The following is a 23,242-nucleotide window of genomic DNA, read 5'->3' on the forward strand; positions in this document are numbered from 1 at the left end:
TTGTCTGGTTATCGTGCACCCGGAGTCCAGTGAGTCTCATTGACTCTGAGTGTGGGTGTAGTGTGCAGTCTGGGATCTTCCCATTGCCCAGAAATTCAGAGAGATTGCATCGGAGACCCAAGTTGCTGGACAAGGAGATGAGTGGGTTCGCGCCCCCCCCAGGTAACGTGTGTCGACTCCTGGGGTGGGGCGCAGGCTCGGAAGGAAGACGCTCTCGGCCTCTTTCTCTGTCCTGCAGCGCGAGCCTCTACTTCGGCGCGGATCGCAGCTCGTGTGCAAAGGGAGTCGAAGCACCAGGACCAGAGTGCGAAGCTGCATTTACTGTGTTATATCTTACCCGTTTGTATGGGGGGGTGGGGTGGGGGGGAAACTGTGGCCGGAGACTAACCTCTAGCACGAGTGGTGGAGTGAACGGTGCTGGAGTAAATTACGTATTGCATTAGTCCTGCATAACAGAGTATCTGATGATTGTATGACGCCGTGCCTTATTTCTGCACAACCAACTGTCTATTGGTCGTATAACCCATTGCATCCGTTTTGCATAACAAACTGCCTGATAGGTGTGTTATGCATTGCACTAGTTTTGCATAACAAACTGCCTGATAGATGTGTTACGCCTTGTCTTAGTCCTGCATCACGAACTGCCAAATTGTCGTATTACACATTGCATTAGTGTTGCATACCTGCCTGATAATGCAAATGCTACTTACCAGTATGCATCTTTTCTTGGCATGTAGGGCTGCTGACATTCATATCTGTGCATAGATCGCCGCCTAGTGTTGGGTCCGGATGATTGAACATTGTTGTCCAGGAAGAGTCTTCGAAGTATCACGAGATAGGTGGCTCCTCCCCTGGACTACAGTGCGCATGGGCATCGCCTCCATCCCCAGATTGTTTTTAGCCATTGGCAGAGATGGAGTGACATATGTGAGTGATGCCCTATGCTAAGAGTATGAAAATATGTGTAAAGAAAATACTGCAGCTGCTACAGGCGCCGGGGAGGAGGGCGGGCGATATGAATGTCAGCAGCCCTACATGCCAAGAACAGATGCATACAGGTAAGTAGCATTTGCAGTTCGAGGCATGTGGGCTGCTGAATTCATATCTGTGCATAGAATACATAGCAGTCCCTCCATTAGCGGTGGCCGCCCGTGCCAGCTGCAGCCGTTTGAAAAAGCGTTTTGAGAACAGCCTGGCCAACAGCTGCCTGCTGTTTAGAGTGCACATCTACACAGTAATGCTTAGTGAAAGTATGCGTGGTAGACCATGTAGCTGCTCTACAAATATCTTCTACGGGAATGTTACCTAGGAAAGCCATAGAGGCCCCCATCTTTCTAGTGGAGTGGGCTCTTGGTGGAATTGTGAGAGTGCGTTTAGCTTTAGCGTAACAGATCTGAATGCTTTTCACTATCCACCTAGCGATCCCAGCTTTGGAGATAGCATTTCCCTTGTGGTGTGAGGCAAAAGCAACAAAGAGTTGCTTGGTCTTACGAAAATCTTTAGTTCTGTCGACGTAGTACATCAAGGCTCTTTTAACATCAAGGGTGTGGAGCATCCGCTCCGCCAGTGACTCTGGGTTTTGAAAAAACACTGGCAACTCAATGGTTTGGTTCATGTGGAATTGAGATACAACCTTGGGTAAGAATTTAGGGTTAGGAGGAGCACCACCCTGTTAGCGTGTACTTGGAAGAAAGGTTCCTGGATGGTGAGCGCCTGCAACTCGCTAACCCTCCGTAGCGATGTAATTGCTACTAAGAAAGCAACCTTCCAAGTCAGAAACTGAAGCTCACAAGAGTGCAGTGGCTCAAAGGGAGGACCCATCAGCCTTGTAAGAACCACATTGAGGTTCCATTCTGGAGCTGGTGGTGTCCGCGGTGGAATGACCCTTTTGAGTCCTTCCAGAAAAGCCTTGATAGCAGGGACCTTAAAGAGGGATAGGTGTTGCCTATTCTGAAGGTATGCTGCCATCGCAGACAAATGAATGCGGATGGAAGAGTACGCCAAATTGCATTGGTACAGGTGGAACAGGTAGCAAACAATGTTCTGAATGGAAGCGTCCAGTGGGTCAATATTGTGGTTTACACAGTACATGACAAAACGCTTCCACTTGGCTGCGTAACAAGCTCGAGTAGTGGGCTTCCTTGCCTCCCGAATGATGTCCATACAATCGGGGGGAAGATTGAGATAGCCAAACTCTAGGACTTCAGGAGCCAGATCGCCAGGTTGAGCTGTTGCGGATCTGGGTGCTGAATGTCGCCATGGCTCTGCGTCAGAAGGCTGGGGGTGAGATGAAGCCTTTGATGCGGTACCACGGAGAGTTCCAGAAACGTGGTGTACCATGGTTGGCGAGCCCACGTTGGAGCAACCAGGATGAGAGTCATCGAGTGCTGCCTGAGTTTGCGTGCCACCAGCGGTATCAGAGGTGCTGGGGGAAAAGCGTACGCAAATCTGCCTGACCAGTTCATCCACATCGCATTGCCCTGTGATTGCGGGTGTGGGAACCTGGCGGCGAAGCTTTGGCATTTTGCGTTCTCCTTTGTGGCGAACAGGTCTATCTCTGGATGACCCCACCTTTGGAAGTACGGTTGGAGTACTGATGGGTGTATCTCCCACTCGTGCATTTGGTGGCTGTGCCTGCTGAGCAGGTCCGCCATCTGGTTGTCTTTGCCCGGGAGATGCTCCGCCATGAGGAAGATGTTCCTCTGAATGGCCCACTTCCACATGCTCTGAGCCAGATGAGACAGCTGCGGAGAGTGTGTGCCTCCCTGCTTCTGGATGTAGTACATGGCCGTCATGTTGTCCGTCCGGATCAACACAACCTTGTTGGACAGATGTACTTTGAATGCCTTTAAAGCCATGAAGATTGCCATCAGTTCCAGAACGTTGATGTGCATCTTCCTCTGCTGTAGTGTCCATAGTCCCTGCACCGTGTAATGGAGTACATGCGCTCCCCATCCCTGGAGAGAAGCGTCCGTCGTCAGGATAATCTGTGGCACAGGCTCCTGGAACGGTCGGCCCTTGCAAAGGTTTTGTGGATTCCACCAATGCAGAGAGTTGTACGCCCGACCGCTCACCAACACTAGGTCTGTCAGTTGCCCATGAGCCTGAGTCCACTGACGTGCCAAGCACTCCTGAAGCGGACGCATATGTAGTCTCGCGTGCGGGACGATGGAGATGCAGGAGGCCATCATGCCTATCAACTGCATGAACACCTTCGCTGGAAGCGAGTGCTGAGGTCTGAATCGTTGGATCAGAGTCTGGATGCTGGCGATTCTCACTGAATTTGGCTGCGCAGTGGCTGCCAGCGTGTCTATCGTCGCGCCCAGATACTGCCGTACATGGGCGGGCTGGAGATGAGATTTTGGATAGTTCAGCGAGAATCCCAGATCGTGCAGGAGATGAATAGTGCGGGACATGTGGTCTGCGCACTGCTGTTCTGTCCTTGCCTGAATGAGCCAGTCGTCCAGATAAGGATAGACGTGGATGTTCTGGCATCGCAGATGCGCCGCCACAGTCGCCAGGCACTTTGTAAAGACTCTTGGCGCTGTGGTGACCCCGAACGGCAGAACCCTGAACTGGTAGTGCTGGTCTAGGATTGTGAATCTGAGATACTTCCTGTGTGAAGGATGCAGGGGAATATGAAAGTATGCATCCTTTAGGTCCAGTGTGGCCAGGAAGTCCCCCTGTTGAAGCAGAGGGAGAACCTGCTGTAACGTGAGCATATGGAAGTGCTCCGAGAGAATATACCAGTTGAGGGGCCTGAGGTCCAGGATGGGCCTGAGGGATCCGTCCTTTTTGGGGATCAAAAAGTACAGGGAGTAAACCCCTGTTCCCCTTTCTTGCAGTGGAACGAGCTCGATTGCCCCTTTTTGCAGCATGACTGTGACCTCCTGCTGCAACAAGTGCAAGTGCTCGCCGGACATAGGACGGCTTCTTGGAGGAATGTTTGGTGGAGTGGAAGTAAGTTCCAGACAGTAACCGTACTGGATAAGAGATCTCACCCACCTGTCCGTGGTGATGGATTTCCACGCGGGCAGGAACTGCTGGAGTCTCCCCCCGACCGGTGTTGAGTGGTCGGGGGGCAGTGACAAGACGTCACTGCTTGTTGGCGGCGGTGGACCTGGAGCTATTGTTTCCACGTCCCCTGCCCTTGACATTGTTGCCTCTGTAGCCACCTCTACCCTTGTTGGTGTATGAGGTCTGGGTATTGCCTTTATAATACTGGGTGGATTGCGATGCTTGACCCCTGGAGGTGCCTCTGGAATTGGAGCGGCGAAAGGAACCACCCCGAAACTGCTGAGATTGGAGGGCCCCCATAGATTTAGCAGTGTCTGTGTCTTTTTTCATTTTTTCCAGTGTCGCATCCACCTCGGGGCCAAACAGGTGGTCAGAATTAACTGTTTGGTTGAGTATGGTCGTTTGGATATCTGGTTTAAAGCCTGATATTCGAAGCCATGCATGTCTTCTCAGCAACACACTAGTGTTGATTGCCCTGGAGGCAGTGTCAGCCACTTCTAGCGCACATTTGATGGAAGCGTTAGTGATTAGCTTGCCCTCCTGAATTAACATCTCCCCAGCCTCCTTGTACTGGTCAGGTAAGTGCTGCAACAGTGTCTCTAGGGTGTCATAGTGAGCCCTATCGTAGCGTGCAAGTAGGGCCTGCGTGTTAGAAATACGCCAGATGTTAGCTGCCTGCGCAGCAATCCTTCTCCCTGAGGCCTCGAATATTTTCGACTCTTTGTCCGGGGGAGGAGCGTCACCAGTTGTCTGTGAATTCGCCCTCTTCCGAGCGTTGGATACAACCAAAGAGTCCAGTGGCAGGTGTCCCTTGATATATGTTGGATCCGAGGGCGCTGCCTTATACTTTTTATCAATTCGAGGATTGATGACACGCGCCCGAGTGGGCTCCTTGAAGACCTCCGGCGCGTGCTTTAGCACTCCTTTGAGCATTGGCAATGTCTTGACCGACTTCTCGGCCACTGAGAAAGTGTCAAACAAAAAGTCCACATCCACAGGATCTGAGTGGAGCTCGACATCGTGGTTAGCTGCGGCCCTTTCAATCAAGGTGTTGAAGGCTGCAGAGTCCTCCGTCGGTGAGGTCTTTGCCGCAAAGAGCTGCGGTTCCTGACCCGATTGCAGGTCGTCTGGGTCGGCTCCGGCCGACCAAGGTTCATGTTCCTCCTCCGGATCCGAGTACGCCGGATAGTTGTACTCGACCTCCTCTTCATCGTCACCTTCCCCCACGTTAGAACGCGTTGGAGAACGTTCCACATGTTTGGGAGACGAAGGCTCCATAGGGGCCGAAGCGCACGTCGAGTCCTTCTTATTCTTAAGAGGAATCCGAAAATGTTCTAGCACCGGCTCCGTGGTGATTTTTCTTTTGAGGAGGGACAATTTCCCAGTATTGGCGTCGATGATGACCTCTCGGCGCTCTTCCTCTGCGAGTGGCTGGAGCCGAAGCTTCGACGCCACCAACGCTGCCTTGGACGTCGATGTCTCCTTCGAGGGCACGTCCGCCCCCTGCTTCGGAGCGAAGGCCTTCGGCGCCGACTTTGGCGGCAGGGTGTAGCGAATAGGCGTCTGCGCCTTCGCCGGCTTCGATGCGGGCTTCGGCTTCACTCCCTCTGGTTCGGGAACCTCAGCGTTTCGAATCCGTTGGAGGGATTCAACGACCTTCTTCGTTAAGGCTGGAGAGGGCTTGACTGTCTCGAGCGATTTCCCTGAGTCGGGAGTCGAGTCTGCCGGGGGCAGCGTCTTCGGAGTCGACACCTTGCCATCCTTGGCCCCGACGGTCGGAGCCGGCACAGCCAGAGCCTTGGAATCGCCTTGGCGCTTTTTTGGAGCCTTCTTTGGGTCGTCGGCCTCGACCATCTTCGGCGCCGACGCAGCCGCGTCGGCCACCTTCGTCTTCGGCGTCGACCCCGAGGCTTTGGGGTCGGCCATTTTGGCGTGGCCTTTCAAGTCGGCCATTTTGACTTTTTTAGGTCTTGACGCCTCTAGAGCCTTCTGCCCCACCAGTGGAGCTTTCACTTTCGGTTTCGAAACCGATGGTGTTGATCCCGATGGCTTCACTTTCGTTTTCTTCAACGGGAGTGGCGCCTCAGAAATGTCCGCGGCCGGGCCGAGAGGCAGGGCAGTTGGACTATTAGCAAGGTCTTGGGTAAGGCCCGAAGGCGATCCCTCGACCTGGGCCGTATGTTGGGGATCGACCCCTGAGTCAGGTTGGGGGTGCTCTTCCTCCGAGCTATCCCCCACGGTGGCAATGGCCCCATCGTCGTCCCCTACCTCGTCGCCGGCTTCATCAAACTCCTCATCTTCTGCGTCGTAGTCCTCTCCCTCCGACGCAGGGCTAGAGTCGGAAACCTGAAAGACATTCTCGTTGTCTTCAGATGCTTCAAAGATGTTGTCCGGCGGGGGTTCAGGGGGCGCCGACAACTGGGCCTGGAGTCGAGCGGCCCGACGATGCTTCAGGGTCTTCTTGCACCGGAACTTTGAGCAGGCCATACACCTGGCCTCGTCATGGTCCGGTGATAAACACTTGTTGCACACAGGGTGCACGTCGAGGTGCGAATACTTGGAGGTGCACACCGGGCACCTCTTGAATGGAGTCCGTTCCATGTTCAGGAACTTGGAGCGTCGAGTAGGCCCGTCCGCGCCGAGAGCACGCGGAGGGGCAGAGAGCGTCTGGAGCTGAGAATAAGATAACCCGAACGAAACAATACCGACGCCTAGCCTAAAGACCTTTTGGTCTCAAGTAGAACGTAAAACTACTATCGGTTCCGACAGCGGGACCCGAAACATATCCGAACCCAATGGCGGAAAAAAACAATCTGGGGATGGAGGCGATGCCCATGCGCACTGTAGTCCAGGGGAGGAGCCACCTATCTCGTGATACTTCGAAGACTCTTCCAGGACAACAATGTGCAATCATCCGGACCCAACACTAGGCGGCGATCTATGCACAGATATGAATTCAGCAGCCCACATGCCTCGAACCTGTATTACACGCTGCATTGCTTTTTCCGAACAGAGTATCTGAAGGGGACCGTACGCATTGCATTACAAGGGCATAACAGTTTACCGCGTTGTTGCATTACACATTGCATTACAGTAACAGTACAAATCGCCAGATAGCCGTACTACGATCTACATTACTCTTATGTTATGAAATACCGCATAACGAACTGAATATTACGACATTAGGATTACATAGGATTGTTTAGTTTAGCTCAATAGTAATAGGCCAGGAGGAGCTTTACCTCGATGCATATGTTGGTTTAGTATTGTGTGGTCGCATCGTATATCTTTTTATAAACATATACTTGTTTTCTATGAAACTCGTGTGGAGTCTATTGTAGGCGTCATCATTGTGTTGCTGTGAGCGTAATTGCAAATACTTTACACATTGGCCTTGAAGATTAGCCTGGCTTCTCCTGCCACGCTACCAAGGGGGTGGAGCGGAGGCTCTCTCTAGAGGCGACCAGTCTTTCCCTAATGTTGGGGGTTCGTGGGTCCCTGTTTGGCCTAAGGTACTTACCCCAGCCAATAAGGGACCCGGGATTCTAACAGTGTCCGTTATAGGAAATGGTCAGTCTTAAAAAACAACTCCACGAATTTGGAACAAATGTATTTTTTTGATCAGCAGCCCTGTTCTATTTTTTACTTTTTCCACACGAAGTGCAACAGCAGAGAATGCATGCAGTTCAAGGGCTGTGGCTGACCTTCTCACAAATCAATTAAAAATTCCCTTCAACATAGACCTTAAAAATAATCCTAACCTGCAATTGATGTCATTAAATAACACTGTTCTCCCCAATTAAACCATCTGTGTAAACTAACCTGGAAAAACACTTTGAAGCAAATAAAGCTTCTGGGCGTGGAAGAAGGTAAATGTAGCACAGGCCTCTATAACTTATGGACACAAATCACACCAATTAATTGCTTCCTACTAATTCCAGTAATTAATGCACCTGTTAATAATACAGATCTCAGAGAAAAAGACTGGTCAGTATAGCTTGGTGCAATGTGAGGAGTAGGTAAAATCTTGTTATGTTAGGAGGTTCTTTTAGAGCGCACGGTCACCGTGAGTTTCCTGGCGCTGATTGGGGTTCTGTAGGATGGCAGATTAGAGATTAACCAGATTGGGGGAAGAGCCAAGTTTTGAGAGACTTGCGGAAAAGGATGAGTGAGTTGACAGATTTGAGAGAAAGGGGAAGAGAGTTCCAAAGTGTAGGGGCAAGATGTGAGAAACTTTGTCCAGCACTATGAGCCAAATTGGTTACTTTCCCTGCAAGAGTAGCTCTGCAGCCTGCAGAATTGTCTTGTTTCTGTTTGCTTCTCTTCATGGACTTTCTCTAGTCAGGGATTCTGAGGTTCTCAATAGATCCACTGTGCCTCTGTTGTTTCTTAGCTTTCTGGGCCCTTCAATGATACTCTCCTTGGTATATTTTCTGATTTCCTCTGAATCAGAGCCTTTCCCCTGGGACAACTCTTTCCTCTGGGTCTTCCTCCTTGGTCAAGAGGTCTGGCTTCTTGAGTGATGTATGCTTCTGTTCCCTTGCCATGATGTAGTGCACCCATGTGCAACCCTGCGCATGCATTGCACCTCTCCAAGCTGTGGTCCTTTAAGAAACATAGGTTACAGACCTCATGGCTGTCTTTTTAGGTGAAGTTGTGGTGATACTTCAGAGAATTTGTTTTTTCATTCTTGGACCCATGCTGTCGATGTCTTCTTAGGAAGAAAGCCTCTGGCTTCAGTACTGTTCATTGGATTAGCATTTTCCAAGAGCTGTGCAGTCGTCTTCTGTTATTCTGTGATTAGATGTCGTTCTCATGGAAACAAATAATTGCTTCTACATTCACTTCGGGGCTCTCACCAGTGCTTCCAGATTGAACAGCGGAATAAATTATCTGAAGATGGCATCCACACTGAGGGGCTTCCAGTGTGTTGATCTATGCAAGGAAGGTACACCACCAAGTTGTTAAGGACTCGATTACTATCACTAGGCAAGAAAAGAAAAAACTGAAACAGACATTTCTGGAACGAACCGCTAGATGGCAAAATAATGCACAGGGCATGAATCTAGAAAGATGCATGCTTCGAAACCAGGATATCCATAAAGGAACACAATCAGGCCTCCAACCAGGTGCCCTTCTTTGCTCTTTCAATGACTGACTGGCCACTTAAATGTATTTGCTGCACACAGAGTTATATATTGCCCTGCATGTTTATAAAGGTTACGAATGAAGGGTGGATGCAAGGATACAGTCCCTCTAGTATTAGTGAGAGGGGAAACCATACATGTTAGTACAAGGCTTGGACAGCGGTGTCCCCGTGCACGACAATGCAGTCAGCTTGTGCAATGAATGTATGGGTCTCAGCATTAGGTTCTCAACTGACCAAGCTTTATTTAAACAGTGTTTCGATGACAGAATCTAGCAAAATGCATTAGGAGAAACAAAGCAGTGGAGTTTTTTCCTTGCTCGCCAACCTAAAGATGGTGAGCGCACAACAAGGAAAATCCAATGCTATACCACCTCCCAGTGAGATTTTTCAACGTGAGCAGTCACGGATGGTCACTACTGCTCACGTTGAGAAACCTTCCACTCATGTTGAGGAAGCTGCTGATCGAGTAGAACTTCTACTCAAGTGGCAGAAAGAAGCAGCACCTTCTTGTGGTGCGTTTGTGCTGATTTTACAGGGCAGGACAAACAGCTGTGCAAAAAATGAGTGCACTCCGCCGCTTGCGGAACTCCGCGTAGTTTGGCAGATTTTTTTTTGTCACTTGCAAACTCTGCACAGACTTCATAAAATCACAGGTAAAATCACTTCTTGTGACATAGTTGCACAACGTCTATGCCAATTACTGTTTAGAGTGCGTGCCATTTGTATTCATCCATGTGAAGCAAGGCTCAGGAATAAATGAAGCTGTGGGTCAAATCTTCTCATGGTAGAATAAATCTTATGTACCGCAAATGCAGTGGGGGCCCGGGTGTGAGGTACCCAATGCAATCCAATTAGAATGGTCTTTTGCAACCCAATCTGAGACAGTTGGCAGGGGACTATTTTTCTAGCTTACTTACTGGCATATTTTCGATGCCACTGATCAATCTGTAGAACAATCCCGAACTAACATCTGTCCTGTCTTGGCCAGGCCCTTCAGTGGATCAATGCATCTATTTGGGAATCCTTCGCTCACCTGCATAAATTGGATCATTTGTGAATAGGATCTGTAGAGAGGACCGAAGTTAGAAGGATTCTGCTGTTCCTGTGTCTGCCTGTATGAGCATGGGATCTGCCACCTTTCAGTTGAAAGCCAACAAGAGGCAAGGGCGGTTTTAGGGTGGCGCTACTGATGCGGTCTGCACTAGGCCCTGACCTCAGGGATGGCGTAGCAGGCATGTCCCGTGCAGGTAAGGGCAGGTAAGGGCGGTGGGGTGGTGTGGGGCGGGGAGTCAACATACGATAACTAGGGAAACTTAAATAAAATCAAAGAAAAAAAACACTTACTTGCCCTCGCTGCATTGCACAAGGTAAGTGGTGGACACTGCATTTAGCAATAACGTACAATTTAAAATCATCTGCTGCAGAATTCCTTTTACATCCAGTTTTCATGCAGCAATAAAAATGTTAAGATTACTTGTGTGAGATCTGTATTTTATGTGGATAGCTGAGTGGATTAAAGCTAGCCTTTACCAGCACATTAAACAAAATACATTTGTGTGAGGAGGGGGGGGGCAATGGAGAGAAGAGAAACTTTTGCCGGGCAGTAGCAAGGGAATCAGAGTAGGGGGTTTATATGGGAGGGGGACCAAAAAGAATGTCAGACCAGGCGCCACCAGCGCTAAAGCCAGCCCTGACAAAATGCATTCAATATTTTTCAAACGCAATTTCAGATTCATCCAAGTTCAAGTTCAAAAATGTGTATAGCGCACTACTCACCCAGAGAGTCTCAAGGCGCTTGAGGGAGGGGGGGTATTTTACTTATCGAATATCCAAGTTTTTAGTTGCTTTCTGAAGGAGAGGTGGTTCTGTGTAAGGCGGAGGTGGGTGGGGAGAGAATTCCAAGTTTTGGCGGCTAAGAAGGAGAAGGAAGGATCTACCTCCCATGGTGGATCTATGGATGCGCGGAATTGCGGCGAGGGCTTGATTGGACGATTGCAGTTGTCGGTGGGGGTGTAAAAGGCATTCGGGTCCTAGGTCGTAGAGGGCTTTGTGTGCGTGGGTGAGAAGACGGAACGTTATTCTCTTGTTGACGGGGAGCCAGTGGAGGTCTTTCAGGTGACCGGAAATGTGATCTTGGCGAGGGATGTCTAGTATGAGTCTGGCAGAGGCGTTTTGGATGCGTTGGAGTTTTTTCTGTAGTTTTGCTGTGGTTCCCGCGTAAAGGGTGTTTCCGTAATCCAGTCCGCTAGTTACCAGTGCGTGGGTGACCATTCTTCTTGTTTCAGTGGGGATCCAACTGAAGATTTATTTGAGCATGCGTAGGATGTTGAAGCATGATGATGAGACGGCGTTGACTTGTCTGGTCATCGAGAGGGAGGAGTCCAGGATGAAGCCCAGGTTACGTGCGTGGTCCGTTGGTATAGGTGCGGTTCCCAGGGCCGGTGGCCACCATGAGTCGTCCCAGGCAGAGGGGGATGAGCCTAAGATGAGGACTTCCGTTTTGTCAGAGTTCAGTTTTAAACGGCTGTTCTTCATCCACTCGGCTACATCTTTCATTCCTTCGTGTAAGTTGGTTTTGGCGGTGTTTGGGTCTTTGGTGAGGGAGAGGATCAGCTGGGTGTCATCAGCGTAGGAGATGATGTTGAGGTTGTGTTGGCGCGCGATGGATGCGAGGGGACTCGTATATGTTGAAGAGGGCGGGACTGAGTGATGATCCTTGTGGTACGCCGCAGATGACTTCGGTGGCCTCTGATCTAAAAGGGGGTTGGCGGACTCTCTGGGTTCTTCCGGCGAGGAACGAGATGATCCAGTCCAATGCTTTTCCTTGTATTCCGACGTTGCTGAGGCGTTGTATGAGGGTGCTATGACAGACTGTGTCGAAGGCTGCGGAGAGGTCAAGTAGGATGAGGGCAACTGTTTCTCCGTTGTCCAGTAGTGTTCGAATGTCGTCTGTTGCTGCGATGAGGGCGGTTTCGGTGCGGTGTTTGGCTCGGAAGCCGGACTGTGAGGGGTCGAGGGATTTGTTGGATTCGAGGAAGGCGGCGATCTGACTGTTGACGGCTTTCTCAATGACTTTGGCAGGGAATGGGAGGAGCGAGATGAGGCGGTAGTTCTTAAGTTCAGTGGGGTCTGCTGTGGGTTTCTTCAGAAGGGCGCTGAGTTCGGCATGTTTCCAGCTTTCCAGTAAGGTGGCGGAGTTGAGGGAGCAGTTGATGAAGTCTCGGAGATGGGGTGCGATGGAGTCTGCTTTGTTGAAGATGTGGTGGAGACATGGGTCGGTTGGCGATCCTGAGTGGATGGAGTTCATCAGGCGGATGGTGTCTTCAGTGGTGATTGGGTTCCAAGCGCAAAGGTTGTTAGAGGGGGGTTTTAGTTCGGAGGTGGGTGGAGCGGACTGGTGTCCGGGCTGGTTTTCAAAGCTGTTATGTATGTCGGCTATTTTGTTGTGGAAGAATGAGGCTAGGGAGTCGCAGAGGTCTTGGGAGGGAGTGATGTCGTTGGTGCCGGCGGTGGGGTTGGTAAATTCTTTGATGATGTTGAATAGTTCCTTGCTGTTGTGGGCGTTGTCGTCATGTCGATCCTTGAATGCTGATTTCTTGGTGGATCGGATCAGTTGGTGGTATTTGCGGGTGGCGTTCTTGAAGGTGGTCAGGTTGTCAGTGGTTGGGTTTTTTCTCCAGGCTTTCTCGAGGGTGCGACAGAACTTCTTGGATTTCTTAAGGTCATCGTTGAACCAGGGGGCTTTTTTGCTACCTTGCTTGAATTGATGGTTTTTCAAGGGTGCTAATTCGTCTGCCCTGTGGGTGATCCATTGTGTGAGGTTGGTGGCAGCTTGGTTTGGGTCCATTGATTTGGCAGGAGGCTTTTGGTGGAACGATGTGAAGAGCTGGTCGTGGTAATTTTGTTCCAGTTTCTTCGGGGAACTGGTTGTGGGAGGTTGTGGACTTTTTGTAGTTGAAGTGAACGCAGCTGTGGTCTGTCCAATGGAGAGCTGTGGTGTGATTGAAGGAGATGTGCTTGCTGGAGGTGAAGATTGGGTCGAGTGTGTGTCCGGCATAGTGGGTGGGGGTATCAACAAGTTGTTAGAGTCCGAGGTTGGCCAGGTTGTCCAGGAGGGTGGTGGTGTTGCTGTCGTTTTTCTTTTCAAGGTGGAAGTTGAGGTCTCCCAGTAGAATGTAGTCCTTGGAGGGGAGGGCGTGTGGGCTGATGAAGTCAGTGATGTCTTCGCTGAATTGTGTGCAGGGTCCTGGTGGCCTGTAGATGAGGGTGCCTCTGAGTGTGGTCTTGGGGTCGGTGTGGATCTGGAAGTGAAGGTGTTCGGCGGTTGTGAGGTTGTCGTCGGAACTGGTCGTGATGCGGATGGTGTTCTCATGGACGACGGCGATGGCTCCTGTTTGGTTGGTGCGGTCCTTTCGGATGATCTTGTAGCCGTCCGGGATGGCTATGGCAATGTCTGGAGCTGGGGAGGCGTTCATCCAGGTTTCTGTAAGGAAGGCGACGTCCGGCGATGTAGTGTCGAGTAGGTTCCAAAGGTCAATGGCGTGTCTGTGGACCGAACGGGTGTTGAGTAGGATGCATTTCAGGTGGTTAGTGTTGGAACTCTGTTTGGAGTTAGTGGATTTGGTGTGGGTCCTGATGCTGTCGAACTTGCAGGAGCGGCAGGTGAAGGGTCCATGGGTGTGTCCTGGGGCGGCTTGGTAGCAGTTTAGGATTCGGCCGGGGTTAAGTGCTGAGAGGGTAGCGGCGTCGTACGTTATGCGGGCGGAGTGGAATTTGCGGGGAACAGGGGGTCTGGCGCTGGGCTTTGTATTAGCAAACAGTGCAAATCGCAAAATTCAGAAAATGTAGCAAGCATTTTCAAAATACTCCTACCATCACCTCCAAGTTGATGTTAACCATGTGCAGATTTTAAAAAATGCACAAAAATGCATTTTTGTACGTCTCATGTAGTGCACACATGAACCTAGGGCATGTGTGCGTTTTACATGTGCACAATTTTGTTTTTTGGCTGTGCCTCAGGCACCCGGGCACCCTTGACTTTGCAGTACTTTATTTGCAATTACTAATTAGGTAATCACAAATTATCTAATGCAAAACCATTCGCGCCTTTAGGTCCATAGGAACGAAAGGAGTCGTATTACCTAATAGCGATTACCTATTTACAGAATCACTATTAGGTAATATTAAGGAACTGCTAAATCTTTTGAGATTCCTTATATACATAGCATTTTGAGATAACCTAACAGCGATTTGATAAAAATAGCTATTTGGTAATTGCAAAATAATTTTTTGATACATGTGGCCCTTTAGAAAGGGAGCAGCACATCACCAAAGGACAGCAGTTTTGCTTGAATTATCAGGGATGACTGAACAGTACCTGCAGATGCTGCGGCATAGCTCTCGGGTCTCTTTACGGCAAGAGGGCTTTTTGGAGGCACCTTTTCCTTACTTCCCGAACTCACTGCAGTTGGCAGGAGATTCTGTACTTGGGTGAGAGGCTGAAGCATCTCCCTCTTTGGCTGCAGAATGAGAAAACATTGTGATTAGAAAATACTTTTCATGAAAGACTCCCCATGGGTAAAAACACGATTTAGTCCTCGGCTCATTGACCAGAGATGCAACAACCAATGTGTTGTAACTTGCCCCTTGCCCTTTCCCCACCCTGTGCCCTTTACCCCCTCCCTTATTACTGTACTTGGTATGTTCCTATTGTCAAGCGGCGCTCGCTCTGGAATGTTGACAGAGCAGCGCCACCGAGTGAAGACAGCTGACGACATCCTTGAGCTTTACCAAGAAATAAAGAACTCACTTACCTTCAATGTAGTGTTGTCCATTACTACATTCTTTGGCGACGAGGACCGGGAAAGCTGTGCCAGGGACAGCGGATGTCGTTCCCCTGGTGAAGTGATTGCTGTCATTTGAAGTGACTGACGTCTTCTGGAAGATTTGACGGAGACAAGCGTTGAAGCAGTGAACTGAGGCACCACGAGCGATTGATGAGACGACTCTTGTCAATTTCAAGTAAGAGCGTCGGTACCCTCAGAGTCAGCCCCTGCGTCAAATAGGGTGGTGGGGACCATTGTCGGGTGTCGGGTCGGGCACCGGGATCCCTCCTCACAAGTCTAGTGGGGCTCTTGCTTTCAGCGCGTTAAGGGTAAAGTCGGGTGCCTGGTCGGGCACGGTCTAGCGCGCAGGCTGTGTTTGGTGAAAACAGCTGCTTCTACGAAGAATCCCTCGTTTTCAGATAGCGGCGTGAGGGAAAATATTAACATCGCGCTGTGTTCAACACGCTCCTCAGTGTCAGCGGAGAGAAGCGGAAAGTGAAAGCAGAACTCTCTGTCAGGGCTGCGAGGTGTGGCAGTTTGATTCCCTCGTGAGAGACTCACATCGCGCTGCATTTCCTGTCTAAGCCTTTGGTTCCGAGCCTACGCTACATAGAGCTATGTGCACATTTAGGGGAGAAGCTCACCTGCCTTTATAACGAAATTTCACGAGCTTGCCGGTGGACTTGAGAGGATTGTGAGGAAGGAAGTCTCCTCAACAGGAAGGTCCCGCCAGTGGTGGGGGGGGGGGCCAGTTACCTCATTGGTCTGAGGAGAGGCAGTGTGAAGAAGTAGAAAGGGGACTATTTCTACAACCTTCATAATTGTTGTTTTCTCTCACATATTTTTGTGTTGTTTACAATGTAGAGAGTCATTAATATTTATCGGGGACACTCTGGGGATAAATTGCAGTGTTTTCATATTATTATTTAGATTTCCTCTGCATCTCTGCTGTCTGTTTATTAGGCAAGTTTTTCCTTCAGGTATACCTCACCTGTATGGCAATGGCGGGGGCGGGCATGAGTCAACCTCCCCCCTTTCTAAATGAATTAGGTGAACCTGACATTCCATGGAGAAGGTGGGAAGGCATATTCAAATCTTATCTGATTGCCATAGGCGGTAGCAATTACACCAATATACGCAAGCAACACATACTACTCCACAACTTGGGTACTCATGGGAGAAAGATCTATGAAGACATAACAGGGAGGCTAGTAGATGATGACCAGGAGGAAGTGGAAGAAGGTGTCAATGTATATGAAAGTACACTCAGGGAACTGGGGGCACATTTTAAGGAGAAGATAAATGTGGTAATGGAGAGGCACAAGTTTTTTAAGAGGGTGCAGAAAAGGGAAGAAAAAGTGAGCAATTACGTAGCGGTACTGAGAGGGCTGTCTGCCACGTGCGAATTTGGGCAACTCACCGACTCTTTAATTAGAGATCAACTGGTGCGATGCACCAATGACACTAAGACGCAGGAGGAGTTACTCACCAAGAATCCGAACTTAGATGAAGCTGTTAACATAGCCAAGGGCCTAGAACATACTGCGAGATGTATCAGGGAAATGAAATTAACTGAGGGGGCGAGTAAGGAGAGGACGGAAAACAAGTCTAGTTCTGAGGGAGAGACCGTCTGTAAAGTAGGGGACAAAAGTAAAGAAGGGGGGCGTAGTAAGTCAGGCCCCATCGTGTGCTTTAAATGTGGTAGTCCCAACCACCTGGCAAGTAACTGGAAGTGTCCAGCTAGGAGTGTACAGTGTAGGAAGTGCAACAGGTGGGGGCACTTCTCCAAAGTGTGTAAGACGCCAGGCAAGTCAGTGAATGTCATTGAAGAAACCACCCAAGGGGAGGATGGGGAGAGATCATATGTTTTTCAATTGAGTGGGGATGAGGAAGATGAAGTGATTTCGTATCCCAAATGTGATGTACTCCTAGATGGAGTCAAATTTAGCATGTATGCTGATTCTTGTTCACCCTACACCCTGGTGGATAAAAATGTTTTTGAAGAAAAGTTTGCCAATCACTCTGTAAAATTGTTACAACCTGACATCAATCCCAAGGGGTACAATGAGGGGAGAATACCACTGGAGGGCATGGTGACGATGAAGATTTCCTTTAAGGATAGACACACAGTGGGAAAGGTGTACGTATCCTCCAGGGGCTCCACTTTGTTGGGCTGGAAGCATCAGAAACAGTTAGGCATCACCTTAGATCCCAATAACTCAGAACAGGTGTTGTTAGTTGATCCACTGGGCATAGCAGGTAACCTCATGGAAGAGTTTAAAGAGGTTTTCAGTGACAATCTAGGGGTGTTTAAGAATTATATGCACAAGATCATTCTCAAGGAGGGGGCAGAACCCGTGGTGCATAAGACAAGATCCATACCTTTGCGCATGAGAGAACCCCTGGAGCAGGAACTTCAGAGACTGATTTGTCAGGGAGTCATCGAAGAGATTGAAAGTTCAGCTTGGTTGGCCCCGATTGTGATCACGGCGAAAGATGGAGGGAATACCATTAGGCTCTGTGTGGACCTGAGGAGCCTTAACGCCAACATCCTGGTGGACAGATATCCACTTCCCAGAATAGGCGAAATGTTGAGCACTATTAAGGGAGCAAAATATTTCAGTGTGCTAGACTTATCGTCAGCCTATTATCAAATCAGACTACACCCGGACTCTCAACTGCTCACTGCATTCACTACCCCGTTTGGAAACTTTAAGTTCTTGCGCATGCCATTTGGTTTGGCGTCGGCAGCTGCGGCCTTCCAAAGAGTCATGCAACATGTACTAAAGGACTGCATGAACACCCTTTGCTTCCAAGATGACATACTGATCTATGGGGGCAATGAAGTGGAGCACAACGAAATGGCGAAGGAGGTACTCAGGAAATTGAGAGATGTGGGGTTTACCACTAAACCTTCTAAATGCAAGTTAGGTGTGTGTGCCGTAGACTACCTAGGTCACACCCTCTCTGAAGAAGGGATCAAACCCAAGAGTGACCTGATCAGGGCGGTGAGAGATTCTCCTACTCCTAAGTCTAAAGAGGACATTCTGTCATTCCTGGGGCTGGCTGAATACATGGCCAAGTTCATTAAAGATTTTGCGATGGTGTCACAGCCTCTAAGAGACTTGATTAAAAAAGACAGTGTTTTCAATTGGGGCAAGGATCAAGAGACGGCAATGAAAGACATCAAGAAGGCCATCATCGAAGCCCCATTCATTGGGAAGTTTGACCCAAATGGAGAGACTATCATCTTTACGGATGCCAGCAACCGGGGGGTAGGGGCCACCCTAGCACAAAGAGAAGGAAGCAAAATCAAGGTGGTGGCCTTTGCATCCAGAACTCTCACGACATCAGAAAAAAACTACTCTACCATAGAGAAAGAAGCACTAGCGGTCTACTGGGCGGTCTGCCACTACAAATTCTTCATCTGGGGAACTCCTTTCGAAGTGCAGACTGACCATAAACCGTTAGTCTCTTTATTCACAAAGAAAGATATGGAGAGTATGACGCCGCGTATAGCCAAATGGGCTGTAGGATTACAAGCTTACAATTTCAGAGTGACATACATTCCAGGACAGCAGAACAGGGTAGCTGACTTCCTGTCGAGAGCGCCGGCGGAGGAAGAAGCGGAGGAGAAGATTAGAGGTGACCCAGTCCTGGAGTTGCGTTTAGCAGCCATAGAAAAGGACACATGGAAAAGTCAAATGGGTCAGGATGAGACTCTGAAGAAAGTAAAGAGGTTCATACTCATGGGCTGGCCGAAAAAATGCAAAGACATGGAGAGCGAGATCCAGCCATATTGGAACGTGAGAGAGGATCTATCAGTGGAGGGAGACTTAATATTGAAGTCCGGAAAACTAGTTCCTCCAGAAACCCTGAGAAACCAAATAGTGGAGCTGGCTCACGAAGGTCACTTAGGAAGGAGCCTGAGCAAAGCCAGACTTCGTACGGACTACTGGTTCCCTATGATGGACAGTGAGATGGAGGACAAAGTGCGTGATTGCTACGCATGCAGCTTGAGCGACAAGTCCAAGACCGTGAGAAGAGCACCTTTGGCACCTGTGGAGGTACCTGAAGCCCCGTGGAACAAGCTCGGCTTGGACATAACGGGGCCAATACAGGGAAGAGGGTCCCAAGACTGGTACCTCATTGTCATGGTGGACTACTATTCTAGTTGGGTGACCTACAAGGTAGTCCACAACGTGAACACCCGAACGATCATTGAGTTCATGAGAGAGGTGTTCTCAAGAGAAGGTGTGCCCGAGACTCTGGTGACGGATAATGGCGTACAACTTATATCTGAAGAAATGAAGGAATTCCTCAAGGACTGTTCCATTGCACATGTCCGCACGCCACTGTACTGCCCCAAGGCCAACGGCAAGGTGGAAAGAGTAAACCGCATGGTGAAAGAGTGCATACAACTGGCAAAACAAGCGGGACGGAACATTGAGGAAGCGTTAAGGGACATGCTGTGGGCCTACCATACCACACCCAAGTCTACCACAGGATGCACACCCTTCGAGCTACTGAGAGGAAGGAAAGCAGGCACTAAGCTCACACCTAGTTGGATGGGAAGAAGTCAAATAATGGAAGCTGACCCCCAGGTGATCAAGAGGAAGATTGAAGCCAGCCAACGCAAATACAAAGATTGGTATGACAAGAAGTGGGGAGCCAAGGAGAGAGGATTCCAGCCAGGTCAAAGAGTGTATATAAAAAAACCGGAAAGACTGAGAATTGGAGGAGACAAATTCTATGCCCCCAGCACTATTAAGACTCTCAACAAGAATTCAGTAGTCATGGAAGATGGAAGAATGTGGAGCCAGGATAGGGTTGTGCCAGCAGGGAGAGAGGTTTCCAGGCCACACACCGCTAGGTATGAGGGTGGAGACATCAGAGGGGAGACCAGAGTGGACAGGAGAAGTGGTAGGCAAAGGCACGCCCCCCAATGGCAAAAACAGTTTGTAATGAGATAGCTACTTTAGGTCTCTGTTTAGGCCTGCATAATTTTCCCTTTCTATTGTCTGTTCTATAGGGAGGATGAAGTGTTGTAACTTGCCCCTTGCCCTTTCCCCACCCTGTGCCCTTTACCCCCTCCCTTATTACTGTACTTGGTATGTTCCTATTGTCAAGCGGCGCTCGCTCTGGAATGTTGACAGAGCAGCGCCACCGAGTGAAGACAGCTGACGACATCCTTGAGCTTTACCAAGAAATAAAGAACTCACTTACCTTCAATGTAGTGTTGTCCATTACTACACAATGCTAATGGGATTAGTGCAGGGAAGAAATGGGGACTGCCAACTGAAAATAACTATACTCACTTGCAGAGTTGACCCCCTTATCCCAACGAATGGGTGAACGGACATCGGTGAACAGACATCAGTGAACTACCAAACAAAACCTTAACATGTAGAAGAGGAGCCATCACCCAACCACACACGCAGAGAACTACCAGCATTGATAAATGTCACAATGAATATTAAGGAGATACGTTAACAACCAAAGATACTGAATAGGGACATACATATTCATCAAGTAAATAGCTTTCCAACAAATTGCAATGATAGGTTAAGCACTTTAAAAATTCCCTACCAACTACTGCAAGCATCAATTTCCAACATGTGAAAACATATTATTAACCAAAACGTACAGACGAGGTAGCAACTTTCCCAAAGAAAATAATCAGGGGAAAGACAACTACAAAGAATACTTGCCCAAACTGATGACCTGCTTTGAACCTTTATCTCAGAAGCAGTGATGACAGAATTGAAGTAGTTGGTGCCCATTAACTTTCTTTACATCTGTAAAGATGAAAATGCTCTCCATAGCGGATTTCTTTTATTTGTGTGCCCTGTGTGTTTTTTTCTAGTGAGTTGACAATACTACACAGCCCTTGGGATGTGTTCCCTTTAATGTACAGATTTGCTGACAGACAAACTAGGCTCAGATGTCTGCGACTCACTCAAATATGCGCGCTTTTTTGTGAGAGTAGCTATTGCCCTCTCTATCCAAACTATGTGGAGACTGTGGCATAGCGCTATGCTGGCCAGAAGCACAGTTCTTTTTTTTCTGTACCCCTAGAGATGAGCTGCATCAGCTCCCCTCTACATAGTCACTCAAATGGGGTTGCCTGTCCTTCACCATGATGTTTGAGATATGTATGAAGAGCCCCTTGAGCACTTGCAGTGGGGATTATGCACTTGGACTAGAGAGTGCTGAAGTCCATTAGACTTCATGTAGCTATGCTGCACAGGAGGGTAGTCTCCGTGTTTAGCTGCCAATGTCCATCTTGGACAAAACAAAATACTACTACGTTTGAGGAGGACTAGCAACAGTGTATCTGGTGGGTGGGGCAGGTGACAAAGCCACATCCTTAATGAGCCCAGGGTTCCACTGCTATAGTGAAAAATACAGATGTACAGTTTGTGAATCATCTTTATATATTTATTTATTTTTATTTTACAGACTTGTAAAGTGCATGGCTGCCCATGAGCGTCCCAGCGCTAATGATAGATCAGAAAAGATTGAGAAGAAAAATGGGTTTAAGGGAACAACCAAGTCTTAAGTGCCTTGCGGAAAGGAAGAAGGTTAGGCTGGGCTCGGATGTCTGGGGGGAGAGCATTCCACAAGACAAGGAAACACTCCTCTACACCAGAGCTAGGACAACCTGGTCTTGGCATAGCCACTGGGATAGGAAACCTTGACAGTTCTATATTACAACATGAAATGAAATGAAACGTAAACTTATAGAGCGCGATTGCTGCCCGGAGGCGTCCAAGCGCTTACTAGAGAGTGGGCCACTTTGTCAGAGGTGATCAGCCAGGGAATTAGTAGTGCGCGTTAAAAAGAAAAGTCTTTAGTTGTTTAAGAAAGGATGTTAAATCCGGGTTAGACCTAAGTTGGAGGGGAAGGGAGTTCCAGATTTTGGCAGCATTAAAGGAGAACATCCTTCCACCAGCTCTCGCTCTTTTAATTCTGGTAACTATGGCTTGAAAGGACTGGCTTGAACAGAGATGTGTTCTGGGGTGGTACTGTGTAAGTAGTTGGCGGCTAATTGCCGGTCCTTTGTGTCAGAAGGCTTGGTGAGATATGTAGGGAGATGCATTTTCCGGATCAGAAAAGCTTCCTAGATGGCTGAAGGATGTCACCTTGACCATCCTCGGAGTAAAAGTACTGGCCACCTCTGACACAAATTTAACTGTATTGACTAAACAACAAGGAGGAGGCCTGTGTACCAGGACTGTACCAGCCAGGAGAATTGACCAGGCTCCACGATGGAAAGGATGCGAGGATACATATCGACAGAATGAAAACTGCCCCAAAGCCACAAAGTTACCCCATTAACGTTGGCCAAGAGAATGCATGTTAAAAACTGTGTTGAGAGTTACTTCTTCCTGAACTGCACCAGCCTCAACCATCCTGTACTTATCACATGCCTTTTGCATGCCTTCTCAATACACAGATGGAGGGGGAGGCACCCTGGGGGTAATTTAGAGTACGGAAGAACAGGAACACCAGGGTATAACAGGAGTGCTGAAGATCCACCAAATTTACAATTTTCATGCCACATTTAGAGCCAGAAGAGCTACTGGGTTTGTCGATGGTGCCTTGGCTGACTAGGTCAGTGGCAACTCTTGATCTAGTGGACCATTGAGTCCTGAGGTCACTATGACAGTGCCCCCATCCTATTGAGGGCAAAGCAACCATCACTTGATTTCCCGACAGGGACCACAATGCGAAATACAGCAGGTCTTGGAAAGATAAATGAAGTAACAACCTCACTGTGCAGGCAGAAAACTCCCTGCACATCAGGGTCGTTTTAATAGGCAAAAAAAACTATGATAGATGATACAGTATCAAAGACTTCACAGATTGAATCTGCGGTCAAGTTCCCTTTCATGCTGGTCAATAGGTATCAACTACTAGACCCTCTATTGCCAATTGTAAGTTCTTCAAAACTTTGAGAGTCCGTGCCACCATACAATTTCAACCCCGAATAGTAGATCCTATAAGCAAAGCCAGAACCCCTACGCCAATGCCTAAAAGGACTGCACAGCTGGCGGGTACTGGCAAACTGGCCAGCCACTATCTAAAACAATTTCAGGACCCCAGTTCACTCAACGTCAATGACCAGATGCCAGACATCCAAAGAAACCCCAAGGACCCCTGTGACCACCTACATTAACCTGCAATGGAAAAGCCAAAAGATATTGGTCTAATGTGACAATGCAGGCAAGCAGAAGGAAAATGCTAC

At 48.9% G+C, this 23,242-nt stretch overlaps 1 protein-coding gene across 3 annotated transcripts in view; it reads right to left on the minus strand.

Moving 5' to 3' along the window:
* Positions 1–23,242, minus strand: part of CNKSR1 (connector enhancer of kinase suppressor of Ras 1) — a 344,769-nt gene that overhangs the window by 28,481 nt on the left and 293,046 nt on the right. For all 3 annotated transcript variants that reach the window (XM_086957647.1, XM_086957646.1, XM_086957648.1), the window contains one exon: positions 14,544–14,685. In XM_086957647.1, coding sequence (XP_086813773.1) covers positions 14,544–14,685 — 142 coding nt within the window. The remainder of the gene's footprint in view (positions 1–14,543; positions 14,686–23,242) is intronic.

Source organism: Lissotriton vulgaris, chromosome 2_1, assembly GCF_964263255.1.
Source record: "Lissotriton vulgaris chromosome 2_1, aLisVul1.2, whole genome shotgun sequence".
NCBI lineage: Eukaryota > Metazoa > Chordata > Amphibia > Caudata > Salamandridae > Lissotriton > Lissotriton vulgaris.